We start from the raw sequence: 22504 nt of genomic DNA on the forward strand, positions 1-22504 counted from the left end.
AAGGGCTCCTCGCTGGTCTCCCACTTGCAGTTTCTTTCCTCTAAATTTAGCCCATGTACATCACGTTATCCTCCCTAAGATGAAGCTTGAAGCAGGTCACTTCTGCTTGGCCTTTCTACAACACCCCTGCCCCTGTTGCCCCGTAAATGACAAACTCCTCACCCTGGTATCAGGCCTTCAGAAACCTGGGCCCAAACCCTCCCTATGTTTCTGTTTCATGCCTTTTCCTCCACATCTCACTCCTACAGCTCCTTGGAAATGTCTGATGGTTTATCCACTCTGTGCATTTGTTTATCTTATTCTCTCTGATTCCCTACAATCTTGTAAAAGCAATCTTACTACACTGCTCTTTGGTTTAAAATTCTCCAATGGCTTTCCACTGCACTTGCTAGAAAACAGAAACTTCCAAACAGGTCTACAGAGCTTTATGTGACATGCCCTTTATGATATACTCCACCCTCCTCTAGTCCTGATTTACAGAACTCAGGCACACTGGTCTTTTTCTCTGTTCCCTGAAAGGGTCAAGCTCATTCTTCCTCCAGCTCTTCACATGGCAGCTTCCTGCTCATCCTCAGGGCTCAGCTTCAATGCATCTCCTCAGAGAGTCCATTCCTGGTTGCTACACTTTCTCCTGCTGAGCTGAGATGCGGCTGCAGAATCCTTCTCAACACACAGCTGACTCCAGGTAACCACAACCGACTGGCCAGATCAGTCAGAATTAATGATTCTGTTCGCCAGGCCTGACCCAGTCTGTCATCCCTCAGCCACTGTCACATGAGAAAACTGCGGCCTAGAAAGGCAAAGATACCCCAAATCTGAGCATGAGTTAGCACCCAACTGTTTCTACTCTTAGGCTACTGTTTTTCATTTGCACCAAACTCTTTCCTGTTTCTGGTTCCTCAAAGTGGGTGGTCCCAAAGCATAGGAAGACAGCTTCCTGGGCCCACAGGGTGTGGGAGGGAAGGCCAGCGAACGAGGGCCCAGGCGAGGGCTCAGGCAAGGGCTCAGCAATGGTGCTGCAGGTTGTCTGTCATGGCAGAGCGAGCTGAGTATCAGAGGTGGAGAAGAGCTGTTGCCATGGTGATGGACCAACCAAAGAAGGGCTTAGGGAATAGGCTGCTAGACAAGCTGGTTCTTAAATCAGCACATTACCAAATGCTTAAAAAATAAAGCAGGGTTGGGAAGAAAATCATAATTGTCACTCCCCAGTAATCGAGCTGGGTCTAAATCTAGAGAAGCAACTGATATTTCCAACACAGCATTTTTGGAACAAGGAATAATTTTGTCCAGCTCCTCATTTTGGGGGTACCCAGAGAAGATATCTGCTCAAGGTTACGTAGCAAGCTAAGCTGGGGTAGAGAAAACGGGGGAGGTAGAGGCTATGGAAAAAGGGATGTGGGGTGACCCTCCCCTTCCTCAGGGATGACTTTTTGGAGCCACAGGCCATCCTGCCCAAACATCTTCAGAGTTACTTGTAGCCACTCACCTCCAAGACCCTGCCGCTGATGTATCGGTCACAAGTCTCGCACTTAATGCCAAACTGGGAGTGGTAGTCAGACTCGCAGTACGGAACGCCATCCCTGCAAGAGGAAATCCACACAGGAAGAGGAAGTTAGGGGGGTTTATGGGGGTGTCACGTGGAGCTTCCCAGACCTGCAGGCAACTGTGACTGGGCCAAGATTAGAAGCATGCCAATTCCCCAGACACCCTTCAGATATACAAAATCAGACGATTCCTGGGATGGGGGGATACCAGGGAACCTGCATCTCGACAAACTCCCTGAGCGTGCCTGGGAACCACCGGTCTGCTGCTGGCTCTGAGTGTCCCTTTTCCACTCTTCTTCCTCTCCCTCCCCACAAATTCTCCAGACCTACTTTTTCCTTTACCCCAAATGGCTCTTTTAAAAATTCATTTAAAAATAAAATTATTTTATTTTATTTAGAATAGGTAATATTTGCATTTGGCACATTACAGAGGCACAAAGGGGAAAGTCTTTATCCCCCTCTCAGCCTCTGCCAGTTTCCCTTCCAGGAGGTCATCAATATGATCAGTCATCTGATTGTGCCCCTGGATCAGTAGAAAACAGGAACCCCCTCTCCCCCGACCACCTCCTAAGTGCTCTATTCTTGCCCAGTGCTGGTAACTTATTGGGCAGTAATAAGATTACTGTTAGTTATTCTTATACGACCCTCTACTACTAATAGCCATTGATATTTATTGCTTGGTGTGTGTCAGGCCCTCTGAGGGTGTTTTACATAGGTTATTTCATCTAATCCTTGCAGCAGCCCTATGAGGTTGGAATTATCAGTCTCCCCAATGTATGGATGAGAAAACCCAATTCAGATGACCTAGAGCTGGTTCAAACCCAGACGGTCTGGTTTCTCCCAGGTTGTCCTGAGAATTAAAGGACATGATTCCAGCGTGTCCCAGGGCTCAGCACAGCGCCCGGCCTAGAGTGAGTACTTGGCGAATGGCAGCTAGGGGAATCCTCATGATTGCTGAGAGGGGTCTTCAAGGAGGACGTTTGGGGCTCAGCTTTCAAGGGCCCATGTGGAGATGGCTGGAGCATCAAAGAGCTCAGCCCTGCTCCAGCCCTGCCTAGCTCTAAGGACCAGATCTGATGACATCTCTCTGAAGTGCTGATGCCATCTTTCGTACGCAACAGAACTCGCGCACACACACAGAGGCCTAAAGAACAGGCATGTCCAGGCTGCTGCCCTGTGGGCACTGCTAGGAGCCCACCCTGGGCAGCAGAGCCGTCAGTGTTTCCTGAAGGAGAGTTGGCAATGAGGACCCGTGCTCAGCAAAGTCACCAGGTGAGACTGTTGTCTGTGGGTCCACGAGACAAGCTTCCCCTTCCCCCAACCCTTCCACACTGTGTGGGGATGGGCGGGTGACCCTGCAGGGGGATAGTCATTTGTCAGGAGGCGGGCACAATGAGCCAGAAAAATTTGGGTATAAATGCCAACACCTCCTAATTTGGACGCATGAGGTTGTGAGGCCTTCGGGAATTTGAAATATACATGATTCTAAAAAGACGCATATGGTAAAAATGAACATTAACCGGGTACTGATTAGGTACAAAGCACAGATCTCTGAGCCCTGACACAACCCTATGAGGCAGGTCGTCTTCTTAGCCCTGTTTTTATAAATGAGGAAACTGAGACTCAGAGAAGTTGAGTCCCTTGCTGAGGTCAAGTGGGCTGGGCTTCTAACCTGGGCATCAACGCCACAGCCAGGGCCTCTAAGCATCTGACACTCTGCTGGCTGATGGATGAAGAGCCCAGAGTCCGGCTGCAGAGGCCCAAGGCGTGGTGGGCAATCTGAGCTGGACCTGCTTGCGAGGAGCTCTGAGCAAACCCTTACCCCCCCGGAGAATTTGGACTGAGGCTCACAAACTCAAGGACTCCTGGCTGGCAACTCACCAAGGGCACTCGTTACTTGGCAGGCACAGAGGTGCATGCCAAACTCCACTAACATGGCCTTCAAAGCTCTCGGGGCTGTGACCTCAGCTCAACCTCTGCAGCTTTGGACTTCACCTGTGCACACACCCGAGTTCCCACAAACTGGATGGATGTGTCCAGCACCTCCCTGCCCTTGCCCAGGCTGGGCATTCTGCCTACGAGCTTTCCTTCTTTACATTTTCAAACCTTATACCCCTTTTCAAGGTCTGGCCCAAATATCACCATCTTCCATAAAGCTCTCATATATTCCAGATTCCACTTCCGCTAGTTAGAAGTGAATAGTCACAGCCCTTCGCTTAGACCTCTGACACAGACAAGGGTCGTCTAGCTAGCATCTATCTCCCTTTCTGCCAGCAGCAGTACCTCGCCTGGGTTTTCCTGGGAACCACCCCTTCGCACTCGCAGTTACGAAGAACTCACAAACAGCTGCTCTCTGGCTCGAGGGTTGAGATCCTCCTGGCCAGTGATTGGTCAAGAATGGGCATGTGACCCACCGGTGGCCAAATCAGAGGCAGCTGTGGGACTTTTGCTGGAGTTCTTGGGAAAGAAGCCTCTCTCTCTCTGCCAGGTTTGCGAAGCTGCTAGAATGAAAGCCTGGAGCTGCTGGTGATCATCTTTGCTACCATTTGGGGAGGGCCTGCTTGAGAATGAAACAAATGCAGAGGAAGGTAAAGCTGAGAGAGGGAGAGAGAGAGAGTACTAATGACATCTTTAAGCCCTTGGAGTCATCCATGCCAGAAGCCAGAATGCCGCTGGCCTTCCCATTTCTATGAGTCAGTAAACTCCCATTTTTGCTTTTTAAGGGAGTTTGAGTTGGGTTTTCTGTCACTTATGATTGGAAAGATCTTAAAGAACAGAACTTCTCTTGAGCTCTCAATCATGTATCCCCTGGAGGCACAGTTTCTTATGTATATAGCTTATCTCTCTTATTTTTTGATAGCAGAAACCATGCATGCTACAAATTTACATGCTCACTGTGTCCTAGCATCGGGCCAGAGGCGATACCTGAGAAGTGTCTGGATCATAAAGTGTCAAAGCTGTGCGGGTCTGTGGCCCTAATTCTTTTTAGGTACTTGAGTATGTAAACGTGGTCACAAGGGCCTAGCACAAGGGGGCTTGTCTAGTGCTCAGTGTGTAGGCTGGGCCATCTTCCCTGACAACTGTGTGTCCATCATCTCTTATCTCAATTCATTCAACAACTGTATTGTTGACTATGGGTTGGGCATTGTGCTACACAGCAGCAGAGGATTAAACAAGTCCCGCCCTAGTGAGGACAGACACTAAATATAATCATTGGAGCAAATTACTTACTGCCTGAGACAGTTTCTACAGCTTTTCAAATGGGGATAAATATCTCATGGGGGTAGTCATGGGACTTAATGTGATAATTCGTGCACAGCAGTTAGTACATTCCTTGTCCACAATAAAAGCTCAATAAATGGTAGCTAGTATTATTAACCTTACTAAAAAGTTAACATGGATAAATATACAATTGCAAATGGTGTTGGCCTGTGTGAAGGAAAAGAATAGGGCAGAATGAGGCCAACTCTGAGGCGAGGGGGAAGGGAGGAGCAAGCATGTGCGGAGCAGAGAAGAGTATCTGAGGCAGAGGAAGCACCGCGTGAGGGCCCAAGGTGTGTGGGGTGCTGTTTGCGGCCAGAGTGTGGTAGCTGGATGGAAACAGAGGGAGATGCTGCTGGGGACTCAGGCAAGGGTCATGTGCAGCCAGGTCTGGGAGCATGCAGAGGCCAGGCGGGCGGGGCGGGGAGGGGGAGAAACCCACTTGCTGATGTACTCCCCGGTGAGGATGATGCTGCAGGTCTGGCATTTGAAGCAGCTGACGTGCCACTGCTTGTCCAGAGCCAGGAGTGACTGGCCGTGCTTGATCTCCTCCTTGCACCCAGCGCAGTCTGCAAAGACAAGAGGATGTGCTGAGCAAAGCATCCTGGGCCCCTAGAGCCCTGCCATCATCGCACACCTGAGTCAAGGAAACCCCTCCTGGAATGCCAGCTTTTCCACAACTGCTCCCACCCTGGCACTGGCACCTGTCGAGACTCTGCCAGGTGAGGGAAAGGCCAGCGGAGCCCTGGCCTCTTGATAAGTGGTCTTGGTGTGAGGGAGAAAGACAGAGCTCCCAGGGTTCCTCCAGAAAGTTCCCTGCTGGTCATCCTGACAACTGTTCATCCAGAATGGACCCTGCACTGCTTCTGCTCTCGAGTTGCTAACTAAGCTCATGCAAGTCTCTGTGACCCAGGGACCTGCAGTATCAGTGTCACCTGGGAGCTCAGAAATGTGCAGCAATGTGGGCCCCACCCAGATCGACTGAATTTTTATTTTTAATTATTTTATTTTATTTTTATTGAAGCATGCTTGATTTACAATGTTGTGTTAGTTTCAGGTGTACAGCAAAGTGATTCAGTTACATATATATGTATATATATTATGTATATATGTATCTTTTTCAGGTTCTTCTCCATTATAGGTTGTTACAAGACACTAAATATAGTTCCCTGTGCTATACAGTAGGTCCTTGTTGCTTATCTATTTTATGTATAGTAGTGTGTACCTGTTAATCCCAAACTCCTAATTTATCCCCCTCTTTCCCCTTTGTTAACCATAAGTTTTTCTATGTCTGTGAGTCTGTTTCTGTTTTGTAAATAAGTTCATTTGTATCATTTTTCTAGGTTCCACATGTAAGTGATATCATATGATATTTTTCTTTCTCTGCCTGATTTACTTCACTTACTATGATAATCTCCATGTCCATCCATGTTGCTGCAAATAGCATTATTTCATTCTTTTTTATGCCTGAGTAATATTCCATTGTGTGTGTGTGTGTGTGTGTGTGTGTGTGTGTGTGTGCATTTATTGTTTGTGGACTTTTTGATGATGGCCATTCTGACTGGTGTGAGGTCACACCTCATTTTTTTGCAGTTTTGATTTGCATTTCTCTAATAATTAGCGATTTTAAGCATCTTTTCATGTGCCTGTTGTCCCTCTGTATGTGTTCTTTGGAGCAACATCTATTTAGGTCTTCTGACCATTTTTCAATCGGATTGTTTTATTGATATTGAGCTGTATGAGCTGTTTATATATTTTGGAAATTAAGCCCTTGTCGCTTACCTACTGAATTTTATCAGGCTCTCCAAGCACAGTAGAGTTTTGCTCAATGGCAAGGGCCCTGTTTGTGATTTGTGTGTTTTGTGGTTAAATCTATTTTCTTGCCTAGCACCGTGCTCAGCACATAGTTAAGAACTCAAAGCAGGTTTGCTGAATGAGCGTGAATGAGCAGGCCTCATAGCACTCAGGCAAAGGAGCGAACTTACCACACATACCTCCTCCCCAACATGATTATATACCAAACATTTGCCTCCCCAAGTAGCAAGGATTAAAGAGTCTGATGAGATCGTTCCAGAGCAGAAAGGTGCCCTTGCTCTCCGTTCCCCTCACCCTGGACTGTGCACTGGGGCCAATATTGAATGTAGGGGGCCCCAGAGTCTGCCTGTTGCTCAATCAGTGTCTGCGGAGGGGCAGGAAATAGAGGCCGTGTCCAAGATACTTGGGAGAAGCGGGATATTCAGGCCTAGCCGACTGGATGTCCCACTCTGGAGGAGGAAAGGGTCATGGTGCAAAGTTTACCAGAGGACAAGCCTGCCTCCTGGCACCAAAGCAAGTGCATACTTGGGAGCAGTGGTGAGAAAAGAGACGGCTATCAAGTTGGGAGAGGCTGGCTGAAGCTCTCACATCCAGCTCGGAGCCTGTCCTGGGGAGGAGATGAGGTGTCCATGTGTCTAAGAAGCGGTGTGCCCAGCAGGCTGTGGGGAGGGTCTGGGCCCTGATGAAGTGTGTGTATGAAGCAGCTCCCACAGTCCGTGCCTCTTGGCCACACAGCACCTTGCTAACATCTGTTAGTGCAAGCTGCGGGCAGGAAGGTCTCCCATTGCAAAATGCTTCAAGTCCCAGGCCTTCAAATGGGGGCTGGGAGAATAGTTTTAGGATTTCTTTTCTCCTGGGATAAGTCTACCCCACCCCATCCTGATCATCACAGTCTTCAGAATGTCATAGTTTCGAGAGGTCAGGTACCCCCTCCTCTTTTATAGACAGATGGCCTCTGAAGTGACTTGCCCATGCTCCGAACAGTAAAACCCAAGGGCTCAGGCGTCTGGTCCAGCTTTCTAGGCCACAAATGCTGACCTTGTGTCTCTGTGGGCCTCACTGATAGGGTTAAATGATTCCACTGGGGCTCAGAGTTCACAGAGCATTTGGCCGAAGTCCCACCCAATGCAGGAATCTACAGCATTCTCAACAGGGGTGGGCACCCTCCTCTGTGTCATCGCTTCCAGGGGTAAGCAGCTCACCCCCCCTTTTTTTTTTTTGCAGTACGCAGGCCTCTCACTGTTGTGGCCTCTGCCGTTGCGGAGCACAGGCTCGGGACGCGCAGGCTCAGCGGCCACGGCTCACGGGCCCAGCCGCTCCACGGCACGTGGGATCTCCCCGGACCGGGGCACAAACCCGTATCCCCTGCATCGGCAGGCGGACTCTCAACCACTGCGCCACCAGGGAAGCCCTATTCTCATGTTTTTAACTCATACTCTGTGCATTATCCAATCTCTGATATGAGGTCAGAAGCAATATTCCTGAGGTAGGAAGGCCTGCTGATTCCTCCTGAGAATTCTGGCTTACCTGCTCCACATGCTGCTTCTTTTCATGTTATGCTGCTCACCCTCCACTCTACAGCCTTCATATTTATCAGGACCTTTTCCTCCCTCTTCTCTCAACTTTCACTCTTGGCCACGCAGTGGAGCCTCAAACACCCCATCCGGGAGCCTGGGTCTGGTGTAATAAGCAGGGTCAGGAAAACCACACCCTGTCCCAAGTTGGATTCTGCAGACCCAGCTGTCCACTCCATTCCTCCTACGTTCCTCTTTATTCCAAAATTACAACCTTCAGCTGGCAGAAAGTGTGATGCCACCACTTGTTCCTCCTAAATCCCTCAGTTTACTGGAGACTCTAAAGACCCCAGACAACTATTTTTAGTTTTTTTGACTGTGTCATTCATTCCACTTAGATCAGCAAAAATAAGTGGGTTTGTGAGTCATAGCAAGCTCCCCACCTCGTTTTAGGCAACTAATCCAGGGAGACAGGACCCTTCCTATTAGCAAGTCATGTCTCTGGTATAGGGTGTTAAGGAAATAGGCTCCAAAGCCAGACTGCCAGGGCTCACATTCCAGTTACATTATCATTATCTGAGTGACTTTGGGCAAGTCATTTATGCTGTCTGAGTCTTCGTTTTCTCATCTAAAAACCATTACTCTTATCTCCCTCGTAGAGTTATTATAATGATTAAATGAGATGCTATATATAGAAAACTTAGGCAGTGCCTGACAACAGTAATGGCCAATCAATGTTAGCAATAGTGATGGTGGTGGTTTTGGTGGTGATGGTGGTGGTGCTACTGCTGCTGACTCTTCTCAGTGAGGTCTGTGCAGTGCCTGGCGATAGTCACCGTCAATCAATGTTAGCACTGGTGATGGTAGTGTTGGTGACAGTGGTGCTTGTAATGATGGTGGGGGTGATTGTGAAGATGGTGGTGGTGGTGGTACTTATGGTGCCGATGCTACTTCTGCTCCTGATTCTTCTTGGTGAGATCCGTGAGGAAACATTTCTTCCGCCTGTGATAAGTAATACAATTCTTTTCTCTTGACAGTTCCTGAGTATTCTTCTTGATCTCTTTTGAGTGGATACTGCTCCCGCTTTTCCAGAATGTCTTTACATTCCGGGGATGAAACTTCACACTCCTGTAGCTCAAGAATACAGCAAGTTCTCCTGCTTTCATTTTCCTTCTCCATGATATGTTCTTCCCCTTAGCACTCTCTTGAATCTTGTTTTAGTTCCCTCCATCCATGGGGAACTAAGCAGACCTTCCAACTTCCCCTCAAGTCAGGAGGCTGCCTTGCGTTTACAGCACGGATAATGACCACCTTTGGGTAGAAAACATTTCTATGAAACGTATGCCCTGTAGCTCCACACATGGATGTCTAGACTTCACGAGTAACAAGATGAGCCATGATCCTAGGCATCCCCCCGGAGACGGCCCACGTGCTCACTTGCTCTTCTGCACTCACTCTTCCTCACCTTCTTCACCTCCTGATCTGCAGAATTATGGTGGACACAGCCTCTTCTTGTGGACATGCTCCCAGGCAGGGCTCCCGCACTTAGCCGAGGAAATCTCCCACCTGTCTGAGATTCCCCAAGGCACGCAGTACACGCAACACTGAGTGAAGTAATAGTGGAGTAATAGCAGATTCAGGAATCTTATTCTCCATTCTCCTTTGGGATGTTTCCTAGACTAAACCTCCAAGCCAACAAAATCCCTCACTTTATATTTAGAGAGCATTTTACACACTATGACGTATGTTGGTTTGATTCCCGAATACTGATACACTTGCTTTCCACAAAGTTGGGTAAACTGAGCCACGGGGAGGCTACATGATGGCTGTGCATTCACACAGAAGGATGGCAGCCTCCTGACTCCAGCCGGCTTCCCTCTGTGAACTCACACGTGGTCCCACTGGTGTCTGGGCACCCTGGCAGCATCAGCCATGGCGCCGTGGTCCTGCACCCCAGTCTTGCTGTCATTCTGGATGACGCTTTCAAGGAGTTATGAAGGGTAACAGTGTGTGCACTCAGCCACCTCAAGATGGAAACCTGATCAGAGCGGCAAATTTTTCTTGAGCCCCACCGAAGACACGGACGGAAAGTCTGGGAGCAGATCTGATTCAACTGAAAAGAAAGGAAGGGCAAGTGGGGGAGCCTCCCCACTGGCTCCCATGCTAATGGAGCCCCCGGGAGCTCAGCCCTGCTGACTTGGGGTATTCTGTGCTCGCCCTCCTGAGCCGGACACAGCCTCAGCATGCTGACTCTGCTGGTGCCGTGGCCAACAGCCCCCATACCACACAGTGATGCCGCACAAGATGCTAATGGGCTTTCATTGATTCTGACGACAAGGCCAGTGAGAGTGTCACGTAACATGAAAGAATGTCGGAGCTTAGCTTGGCTTACCGAGACCCAGGGGGCTGTGTCCGTGTGTGTGTGAGCACATGCAGTCAGTGGCCTGACAAGGGCATCTTGGAACAGTGATTTGGATATCTTATGGCTAGACACGTTTGAATGGAATGGACATTCCACAAATCAGAATGACTGTTCCGAGGCACTATTGATCCTCAGTTCCCCCCAACTCCCAATCTATGTTTTGGTGCTAGAACGTGACCTTTACGACGGCCTGCCAAGTGTCCCCCTCACCCCTAGACAGTAGTTCTCAGTCTTAGGAGCAGCGAATGAATCACCCAAGAAGCTTATTAAGATTGTAGATTTCTAGGTCCCATTCCTAGAAGTCCAGAGTGGGCCCAGAAATCTGTATTTTTATCAGTCCTGCAGTGAAGCTGATATCATGGTCCACGGAACACACCCTAAGGGGCACTAGCACAGCCCTTGTGGCCTTCTCTCATATTCCCTCTTTCGTTAAGATATGTCTGCATATTCTTCTTTAGTGGAGTTTGTAAAACTTGACAGCCACTGGTGGAAAACACTTGATCAGCTCTGTTGCGATGCCCTTGGGAGTGTGGACCAGAGGGGAGATAAGGAGCCCTGCTCATCCCAGGAGAACCACCCAAGTGGCCAACACATGGCACAGGCCATCCCTGTTCACAGCTGGGCAGCCTGTTTTCCCTGCGTTTGTGCTTTGGGAAGTTTGTGAGTCTGGGCTGTGTGCCAACTGGGTCATGCTTCAGGAGTCCTCCAGGGTGGGAACCTCCCCCACTTCCCTCCAGGCTGCAGAAACAGTTAGCGAAGCTGGGACAGGAGAGCCCTGGGAGATGGCACTCGTGGATGGCGACGTGCCCCGTGGGGAGGACTCACGGCTTGGTCCACGGATCTTGATGGGCTTACTGCTCGTCATGGACTGGGAGCATGTCTGACACAAACATTCCTTCCCGCTGAAGGTCACCTTGTCTCCAATGGGGAAAGGCTTCCTGCAAGAGGGATGAAGGAGAAATTCAACACCACCTCTCCAGAGGGTTGTGTCTATAAGTGACTTGACAACACACGTGCCTGAAGACCTTTGGTAGCACACACAGCACACATAGAGCACCAGGTACATTCAAGTGCTGTTCACGGGGCCAGGCTAAACCACTCAGTTAGGGCCAGGACCGGAACTGGAGACCCAGTTGGGCCATTTACATGATTTTTGAACACTGGGCAAATCATGACACTTATTTGGGCTTACATTTCTCTTCTATAATGAAGAGGCTAAAAAGGTCTCAGAGGTACTTCCTCTTCCTGGAAGGACTTCTTCCATCCCAACTTGACCTATCCCCTGTATGTCAGGAAGAACTCATTCAACTCCCCAACTTGCCAAAATGTCCTTCTTTCACTCCACAGGAAGTTTAGACATCCTCAAAGAACCTCTTCCTCTGCTCGCCTGCATTTGCACAGTTTGAGTTCCACAGCTCAGGGGCTCAAGCTCATCATGTCCTGCCTCCCTAACTAAATATAAAGCACATAGAACCCTCAGCACAGCTGATCCCATCACACAGCAGCTCTCGCTCATGCGGTCTGGAATGACTGTTAATGTGGACTCTGAGTTTATGCCCCCATAAGCCTGCAGTGGCTCCACTGCCCTTACATTAGCAACATGAACAATGGAAGGAGTGCCAGGGAGGGAGGGGAGCCGTGTTCTCATCACAGCCCAGGCACTGACTCATGGTAAAAGGACCCGGCATGACCTTGGGAAGGCACCTATTCTCCATGGGGCTTCACAAAACCTCCACTTTAGACCATACGAACCCTACTGTGCAAACTTCCAATGGTTCTGGGATTCCAGGTCTTAAGGGTTGGATGAATGAATGAATTCCACTGGGTGATAATATTTTCTTCTGCACTGTGTCGTTAGTCTCAATCAGAAACTCTAATTGGTTAGTTACTCTAACTGGTAACAAAGAGGTGGCTATTTTACGAGGAGAATACTTAATCTATAAATGACTTTCCCAATTAAAAAATGCATACATATACTCCAATCGTGCTTTACTTATGACTTAATCAGAGCAGTCCATTAAATTTTAACATATCTGTGGGCAGGGTTGAGGTTTTCTTTATTTTTTTAATCTCCTTAATACGGTGCTTAGCATACACTGGGCCCTTAATGTACATTTGCTAAGTTAACCAGTGACGGGGATGCTGAGGGTGGGGAGGAGGGCAGGGGTGAGCTTTCCATCACCTATCAGAGGTCTTGAGAGGCTAGATAATGATCATATGATAATGAAGAGAATAAAAGTGGACACAATTTGGTACCCGTCATTGAGATAAGGTCTCTCTGCCTGTACCATCTCATTTATCTTCATGGAAACCCAATGAAGTTGGACTGGCTTTGATGTCGACTCACCAATGAAGCGGAGGCTTACAGAGGTGGGGTCACTTGCCAGGGTCGTGGAGGAAGGCTATAAACAGATATTCCAGTACCGCATGTGGCTGAGGGTGTGAAAGCCTGAGCCAGATTCATGGATTCCAAACTGAGTTTTGAGAGGCCAGGGCCCTCAGTGGTTCCTTCAGGGCCTTTTGATGGGAAGTGGGAGGCTAAGCGTTGGGGCTCAGATCCTTACGCTGCCTTCATCTCGGACAAACTAGTGTTTTATACTGGATCACGTTTGACAAACAGGATTCAGCCGCTAAATGTTTGAAAACCACTAGCCTGTCAGGTCCTTCCACCCCTGAGATTAGAGGACGCAAGCGTCCAGCAAAAAGCCGAGTAAGCCCCGGATCTGCCTGGGAAAGGCCATTTCTTCCCTTCTGCAGGATCCCAGGCAGAGGGTCCCCACCCCCGCTGGCCTGCTGCTCACCTGCACAAGCTGCACACGAAGCACTTGGGGTGGTAGGTGCGGCCCAGCGCAGAGATGACCTCGCCCGTGATAAAGTCCCGGCAGCTGTCACAGCGGGTGCCGTAGAGTTGCTGGTAGTCCTGGGTGCAGATGTACTCCTGGTTCTTGAAGAAGAAGCCTGACTGAGCCAGGCCACAGCCACACACTTGGGGAAACAAGGCGGGAAACAGAGGCAAGTGAGTTCAGGGGGGGTCTGCAAGCATGAGGTTCTCACTGGGGACAAGGCTGCTGTCTGACTCAGTCATAAGTGGCCAGGGAATGGTGATGCATGGGACGTCAGGGGCCTTCGGGGCCAGTGCTCCTTAAAGGATGGCCCGAAGACCACTTGCCTCAGAATCACCGGGCGGGCTTCTTGAGATGCAGCTGCCTGGACCTAAATCAGACTCCCTCGGGTTGGAGCCCAGGCATCTGCATGTTAGCACACTCCCCAGCTGATCCTGATGCGTGCTGAGACCACCCATGCTATACAATCCTCTCAAAACATGGAGGAAAAGTTTAAAGCCATGTAGCTCACGCAATGCAACGCAGCTGGTGGTATCACGAGTTTGATGAAAGAATCATTCAGTTAAAAATGCCCTGGGTATTTCCTACGTGCGTGAGTCTGTGCTAGGTGAAGACGAGTTATGATGGCAATGGGATGTATGATTTGAAGATTATAATCCAGCTTCACCATAGCCATAAAAGGTAGATCTGTTCCCAGGCAGGAATGATAAAACACAATCCTTGAAATCCAAAGAGCTAACAATGGATGCAGAGGGAAGACCACATAGAACATACATCAGTGGGGACAGGCCATGGGCTGGTGTAGGCAGCAAGTGCTGTGAGTGGGAGGAATCAATGAAGGCTTTCTGGAGGAGGTAGCGTCTAAGTTGAAGGGAAGGAATGGAATGAGCTAAAGCACAAAGGCAGGAAACTACAGGCGATATTTGTGTGGAGATGGGGCTAGGGTAAGGGTGGTGTTTTTAGAGAGTGGAAGGCAATATTACAGGAAAATACTGCCAGGCCAGTTGGAGGAAGAGGGGCCAAGTCCAGTTTAAGACGTTTAGGCTTTGTGGGAAACTAGGAAGCCACGGGTGGTTTCTCCCCTAGTTTTTAAAATCTTAAATTATTTTGAAAAATCTCGGACATATACAACAGTAGAGAGAAGATTATAATGATTCCCCATTACCCAGCTGCAGAAATGATCAATTGCACTGATGACTTCTGAACAGAGAGGCAACATGATTTCATAAGGTACTTTATAAAGTCTTTTGGGATATCCTTGTGGACAATATGAAGTAATATAGGGCAGATAATAGAAAAGCAGGTGGATATAATTATAGGTGTCTGAACAACTGAATCATGTGGGACTCCCCTCCCCCAAAAGACTTAGAAACGTGGGAAATGAGATTTCCCTCTGAGAGTTAAGTTATGAAATGAACACATAATGTGAAGAGCAGGAAAAGGCTAAGTTTCTTCCAAGAGATTGAATGACTCTCAGGGCCACCAGAACGGCTGAGTTTATCGATCCAGCTAAAGCAAGGATGGGTCAGCCAGGAAGGGGCTGGTCAGCAATCAAAGGAAGGCCACTTGAGAGCTCATTCAAATCCCGAGACCAGCTCCCCTTGTTCTGAGTCTGACAGTTTGACTTTCTGCATAGGTTGCCTTTGTGAGACAAGCAGCTGATCAGGGCAACATGAACTAGTACAACGGAGAGTTACAGCTCTTGTTTATGTTAATAAACAGGCACTCGGGTTTTATACGTCGGTTTCCTAAAAGATGTGGTTAGCGTGACTCAACTTTACCAGGTGTGATCCACGGTGGGGAAACCAACAAGATGTTTTCCAAGCCTGTAAGTGCGAGGACCTGGCCTGAACTGGGTGACATCACCCCAGTAAATACTCTCTTATCTTTAATAGGGAACGTTGTTTTGCAAAAGCAGCCAGGTTAAAAGTAGGAGGGACTTCTAGGTGAATGTCAGAAGTATTTTGCAAGTGTTTGTTCACTCTGCAGGCCAGAGGTAGGCTCCAAGGGCCAAGGTGAGGGAGGAGGGCGGCTCCAAATGTCACAGCACCAGGGGAAACGGTCTAGGACCATGAGAGACTCTGCTCTGGGAGTCAGACCACCTGGGCTATCTAACTCTCTGGGTGACACTGAACTTGGTCCCCTGTTGTCTGGGGCCTCTGTTCACTTCTGTGTAAAGAGCAGAAACTGGACAAGAAATGACCTGAGCTTTTCTTCTGACACTGACGTCCTGTGAGTCTAGGAGAAGGTAGGGCACATTTTAAATTCCACGTGAGGTAGAGCTGGCAGCCGCTGGGGACCACCCCTGCAGAGAGGCAGGGCTTATGAGTAGAAGTGGTGCTGGTGGTGGTGGTAGGTGGGGAAGGGTCCAACTTTCATCAGGCTTCATGAAATCTCATCACAGCAAACAATGCCTGGTCTGGAAGGCAGGCGAGGCCAGAGAACAGGCTGTGCTGGGGTGTGCAGGTGGCAGATCAATTGACTTCATGGCTGTGGAATTAGTCAGGCATGGCCTACAACCTCATTGGAAACAGCTCCTGTTTTTTCCCTTCTTTTCTCTCCTTTGTGTCCCCTGCCAACTCCACTTCCAGAGATACCTCTCCCAGTGGAGAAAACCAGGAGGCCATACGAAAACTTGGAACAATCAGTTCCTTCATTTCCCCCAAGGAGCTGAAGGAGGAAGGTAGAAAGGATGTAAAGGTTGATAAGAATCCCAGGGGTTCCTGGAAATACAGTGGGGAACACGGGGTGGAAGGAAAGCTGGACCAGCACGACAGATATATTTGAGGCTCAGCAGAGCTCTGCATTCAAATAACAGGAAAGGCCATGGAGAGGGTCTGTAGTATGGAAGTGATGTGGAATTAATACATCCAGGGCAGTCATTATTCTGTGAATCAGAAAAATATAGTCTATTAATTAAAAGAAAGATTATATAGCCTGACAATGGGACAGAATATGGGAACTCAGAACTGCTTTCAGAAAACACAGAATGCTCACTGTAAACACAAGGCCTAGAATAGGACGTGCACACAGCCCTACTGTGTTTCAGTGGAAAATGTACTGTTTTGAGGGTCACTGGACCTTCCTCCATATTCCCATTCTAGCACTCAGGTGCTGTGTGACTTTGAAAAAGTGACCTCACCCCTCTGGAGCTCAGTTACCTCATTTGTAAAATGAGGGGGCTATGTGGTAACTGAGGACACATCCAGATCTGAGAGTCTAGGATTCTGTCATATAATTCTGTTGATTTTCAACTTTTCAAATGAGACAGTTTTATGGAATTTCAAAATCAAAGTGTTAGAAGGGCCCCCGAGGGTGATCTCATTATTTTAAACATTTAAATTGTGAAATATATTATACATACAGAAGATGTCGTAAATATATATGTACAGTGTAAAGAAGAAGAAGAAAACATGCTCCCAGCTACTCACTACCGAATTTATGAAACAGAACATCACCAGCAGCTCGGAAGCCTGTTCCCATCTCCCTAAGAGCACCCTGCTTCCCACACCACGCCCCAAATTGTGTTTATCATTCTCTTGCTTTTCTTTACAGTTTTACTACCTTTGAGGTATCTACAAACAATATATTGTTTAGTTTTGCCTGTTTTTGAACTTTATATGGATGGAATCATACTGCATCTACTCTTCTGTGTAATTTACTGCTTCATTCTCTCAGTATTATGTTTTTGAGATTCATCCATGTTGATGCATGTAGTTGTGGGTCATTCATTTTCACTGCTGTGCTGTATTTCGTTGTCTGACTATATCACAATTGATCTATTCCACTGCCAAAGGACATCCAAGCTGCTTGTGGTTTTTTTTTTTTTCCTTTATGGAAATGCTGCCTTGAACATTCTTGTATTTGTGAGGTGATGTCTCACTGTTTTCCAATAAGTTTTTCCCATTTACATTCCCACCAGCAGTTCTCACTGAGCTATATTATCACAGATACCAGGTAACACCTAACTTCTTATATTTAGTTAACATGGTACAGGTGAAAGGATGTTCTATTGTGATTTTAAATTTAATTTCCCTGATTATTAATGAAATTGAGAATGTTATTACCTGCTTATGGACCATTTGTGTTTTCAAGGTTTATCCACATGGAGCATGTATCAGTATCCCTTTTCTACCGCTGAATAATATTCCACTGCATGGATATACCACACTGTACTTATCCATTCACTGGCTGATGGATATTTGAATTGTTTCAAACTTTTGACTTTATGAATAATATTGCTATGAACATTTGTGTACAAGTTTTTGTGTGAACATACGTTACTTGAGTGTAAGTCTAGCAGTGGAATTTGGAATTGTTGGGGTTATATGGTAACTCTACGTTTACCCCTAGAGGAACTGCAAGATTGTTTTCCAAAGCACCTACACATTTTACATTCCCACCAGCAAGGTATGAGGGTTCCAATTCTTCCACATTCTTGCCAACACTTGTATTATCTGTCTTTTTTGATTATAGCCAACTGAGTGGGTGTGAAGTTTATCTCATTGTGGTTTTATTTGCATTTCATTGATGGCTAATGATGTTGAGCATTTCTTCATGTGCTTATTGGACATTTATATAACTTCTTCATAGAAATGTCTATTCATATCCTTTGCCCATTTTGAAATTGGGTTGTCTTTTTTATTATTAAGTTGTAAGTATTCTTTATATAGTCTAGATACAAGCCCTTTACCAGATATATGATTTGCAAATTTTATCTCCCATTCTGTGTGTTGCCTTTAACATTCTTCATGGTATGTTTTGAAGCAAAAATGTTTTTAATTTTGATGATGTTCAATTTATCTATTTTTCCTTAGTTGTTTGTGCTTTGGGTGTCACGTCCAAGAAGGCTTTGCCTAACTTAAGGTCACAAAGATTTACTCCTATATTTTCTCTTAAAAATTTTATAGTTTTAGCTCTTATGTTTAGGTTTTTGACTTATTTTGAGTTAATTTTTTTGTATGATGTGAAGAAGAATGCAAATTTTTTTTTCACATATATATGTTCCGTTTTCCCAGCATCATTTGTTGAAGACTGTTCTTTCCCTATTGAATTATTTTGGCTGCCTCGATGACATTCAACTGACCATAAATATAAGGGTTTATTTTTGCACTCTCATTTTGACTCTATTGATCTATATGTCTATCCTTGTACCACATTGTTTTGTTTATTGTAGCTTTGTAGTTAAGTTTTGAAAGTGGGAAGTTTGAGTCTTCCAACCTTGTTCTTCTTTTTCAAGATTGCTTTGGCTATTTTATATTCCTTTCAATTCCATATGCATTTTAGAATCAGTCTGTCAATTTCTACAGAGAAGCAAGTGGGGATTTTTATAGCAATTACATGTGTTATGAACTGAATAGTGTCCTCCCCCAAATTCATATGTTGAAGCCCCAAGCCCTAATGTGATGGTACTTAGATAGGTGGTCTTTAGGAGATAATCAGGTTTAAATGAGGTCATAAGGATGGGACCTTCATTATGGGATTAGTGACCTCATTAGAAGAGACACCAGCAAACTTGCTCATTCTCATTCTCCCTCTCTTTCTCTCTCTCTGCTCCTCCCTCCCTCCCTCTGTGATATGTGAGGACACAGTGAGAGGGAAGCTGTCTGCAAGCCAGGAAGGAAGCTCTCCATAACCCAACTATGAAGGCACCTTAATCTTGGACTTCCAGCCTCCAGAACTGTGAGAAAATACACTACTGTTGTTTAAGCCATCCAATCTATGTTATTTTGTTATGGCAGCCTGAGCTAAGATAGCACTAAGTTTGTAGATTGATCTAAAGAATATTGCCATCATAACAATGTTAAGGCTTCTGATCCATGAGCATGGTATATCTTTCCATTTACTTAGACAGTCTTTAATATTTTGTAGTTTTCAAAGTATAAACTTTACACTTTTGTTAAATTCTTCTTCTTGTTTTTCAATGTAGCTCTCAAAGCATTTCCAGATCTTTATTATTTAAGAGAACATATCACCGCTCCTAGGTATATGGACAAGAGAAATCATATACATATTGACCAGATGACACATAAAAGAATGTCTATAGCCACATTATATGTAATGCTGGACACAACTCAAATGCTCATCAACAGTAAGAAGAATAAATTCATGGTGGTATAATATAATCACACAATGGAACGTATAGCAATGAGGATGAACAAACCATAAATGCATGAAACTACAAGACTGACTCTCACAAACAAAATGTTAGCACAGGAAGCCAGATGTAAAAGAGTACCCACACTGATTCTACTTATATGATGTTTACAACAGGCAAAACTTATTTATGATGTTAGAAGCAGGACAGTGGATACTTTTGATGGGGGGCAGTGACTGGTGGGACATACAAAGTAAGTTTCTGGGGTGCTGGTGATGTGCCGTTTCTTTTTTTGTTGTTGTCGTTGTTTTTTGTTTGTTTCTTTAGGTTTTTTGTTAAAATTTTTTTTTACTTTTTAATTTATTTTTTAATACAGCAGGTTCTTATTAGTCATCAATTTTATACACATCAGTGTATACATGTCAATACCAATCGCTGAATTCATCTCACCCCCACCCCCACCCTCCTGCCGCTTTCCCCCCTTGGTGTCCATACATTTCTTCTCTACATCTGTGTCTCAAATTCTGCCCTGCAAACCGGTTAATCTGTACCATTTTTCTAGGTTCCACATATATGCATTAATATACGATATTTTTCTCTTTCTGACTTACTTCACTCTGTATGACAGTCTCTAGATTCATCCACGTCTCAACAAATGACCCAATTTCGTTCCTTTTTGTGGCTGAGTAATATTCCATTGTACATATGTACCACATCTTCTTTATCCATTTGTCTGTCGATGGGCGTTTAGGTTGCTTCCATGACCTGGCTATTGTAAATAGTGCTGCAATGAACATTGTGGTGCATGTGTCTTTTGAATTATGGTTTTCTCTGGGTGGGTATATGCCCAGTAGTGGGATTGCTGGATCATATGGTAATTTTTAGTTTTTTAAGGAACCTCCATACTGTTCTCCATAGTGGCTGTATCAATTTATATTCTAACCAACAGGGCAAGAGGGTTCCCTTTTCTCCACACCCTCTCCAGCATTTGTTGTTTGTAGATTTTCTGATGACGCCCATTCTAACTGGTGTGAGGTGGTACCTCATTGTAGTTTTGATTTGCATTTCTCTAATAATCTGTGATGTTGAGCAGCTTTTCATGTGCTTCTTGGCCATCTGTATGTCTTCTTTGGAGAAATGTCTATTTAGGTCTTCTGCCCATTTTTTGATTGGGCTGTTTGTTTTTTTAATATTGAGCTGCATGAGGTGTTTATATATTTTGGAGATTAATCCTTTGTCCGTTGATTCATTTGCAAAATATTTTCTCCCATTCTGAGGGTTGTCTTTTTGTCTTGTTTATGGTTTCCTTTCCTTTGTTTATGGTTTGTCCTTATGTCTCGTTTATGGTTTCCTTTCCAATAAATACTTTTGCTGTGCATAAGCTTTTAAGTTTCATTAGGTCCAATTTGTTTATTTCTGTTTTTGTTTCCATTACTCTAGGAGGTGGATCAAAAATGATCTTGCTGTGATTTATGTCAAAGAGTGCTCTTCCTATGTTTTCCTCTAAGAGTTTTATAGTATCCATTCTTAAATTTAGGTCTCTAATCCATTTTGAGTTTATTTTTGTGTATGGTGTTAGGGAGTGTTCTAATTTTATTCTTTTACATGTAGCTGTCCAGTTTTCTCAGCACCACTTAATGAACAGACTGTCTTTTCTCCATTGTATATCCTTGTCTCCTTTGTCATAGATTAGTTGACCATAGGTGCGTGGGTTTATCTCTGGGCTTTCTATCTTGTTCCATTGATCTATGTTTCTGTTTTTGTGCCAGTACCATATTGTCTTGATTACTGTAGCTTTACAGTATACTCTGAAGTCAGGGAGTCTGATTCCTCCAGCTCCAGTTTTTTCCCTCAAGACTGCTTTGGCTATTCAGGATCTTTTGTGTCTCCATACAAATTTAAAGATTTTGTGTTCTAGTTCCTTAAGAAACGCCGTTGGTAATTTCATAGGGATTGCATTGAATCTGTAGATTGCTTTGGGTAGTATAGTCATTTTCACAATATTGATTCTTCCAATCCAAGAACATGGTATATCTCTCCATCTGTTCATATCGTCTTTAATTTCTTTCATCAGTGTCTTATAGTTTTCTGCATACAGGTCTTTTGACTCCCTCGGTAGGTTTATTCCTAGGTATTTTATTCTTTTTGTTGCAATGGTAAATGGGAGTATTTCCTTAATTTCTCTTTCAGATTTTTCAGCATTAGTGTATAGGAATGAAAGAGATTTCTGTGCATTAATTTTGTATCCTGCGACTTTACCAAATTCATTGATTAGCTCTAGTAGTTTTCTGGTGGCAGTTTTAGGATTCTCTATGTATAGTATCACGTCCTCTGCAAACACTGACAGCTTTACTTCTTCTTTTCCCATTTGTTTTCCTTTTATTTCTTTTTCTTCTCTGATTGCTATGGCTAGGGCTTCCAAAACTATGTTGAATAAGAGTGGTGAGAGTGGACATCCTTGTCTTGTTCCTGATCTTAGAGGAAATGCTTTCAGTTTTTCACCATTGAGAATGACGTTTACTGTGGGTCTGTCATATACTGCCTTTATTATATTGAGGTAGGTTTCCTCTATGCCCACTTTCTGGAGAGTTTTTATCATAAATGGGTGTTGAATTTTGTCGAAAGCTTTTTCTGCATCTATTGAGATGATCATATGGTTTTTATTCTTCAGTTTGTTAATATGGTGTATCACATTGATTTGCGTATACTGAAGAATCCTTGCATCCTTGGGATAAATCCCACTTGATCATGGTGTATGATCCTTTTAATGTGTTGTTGGATTCTGTTTGCTAGTATTTTGTTGAGGATATCTGCATCTATATTCATCAGTGATACTGGTCTGTAATTTTCTTTTTTTTGTAGTATTTTTGTCTGGTTTTGGTATCAGGGTGATGGTGGCCTCATAGAATGAGTTTGGGAGTGTTCCTTCCTCTGCAATTTTTTGGAAGAGTTTGAGAAGGATGGGTGTTAGCTCTTCTCTAAATGTTTAATAGAATTCACCTGTGAAG

At 45.4% G+C, this 22504-nt stretch overlaps 1 protein-coding gene across 1 annotated transcript in view; it reads right to left on the minus strand.

Moving 5' to 3' along the window:
* Positions 1-22504, minus strand: part of ABLIM3 (actin binding LIM protein family member 3) — a 143912-nt gene that overhangs the window by 59041 nt on the left and 62367 nt on the right. The window contains exons 3-6 of the mRNA XM_082835738.1: positions 13358-13541; positions 11382-11494; positions 5248-5374; positions 1487-1580 (exon numbers count right to left, since the gene is read on the minus strand). Coding sequence (XP_082691864.1) covers positions 1487-1580; positions 5248-5374; positions 11382-11494; positions 13358-13541 — 518 coding nt within the window. The remainder of the gene's footprint in view (positions 1-1486; positions 1581-5247; positions 5375-11381; positions 11495-13357; positions 13542-22504) is intronic.

Source organism: Leucopleurus acutus (assembly GCF_964270905.1).
Source record: "Leucopleurus acutus genome assembly, chromosome: 3".
NCBI classification, from domain to species: Eukaryota; Metazoa; Chordata; class Mammalia; order Artiodactyla; family Delphinidae; genus Leucopleurus; species Leucopleurus acutus.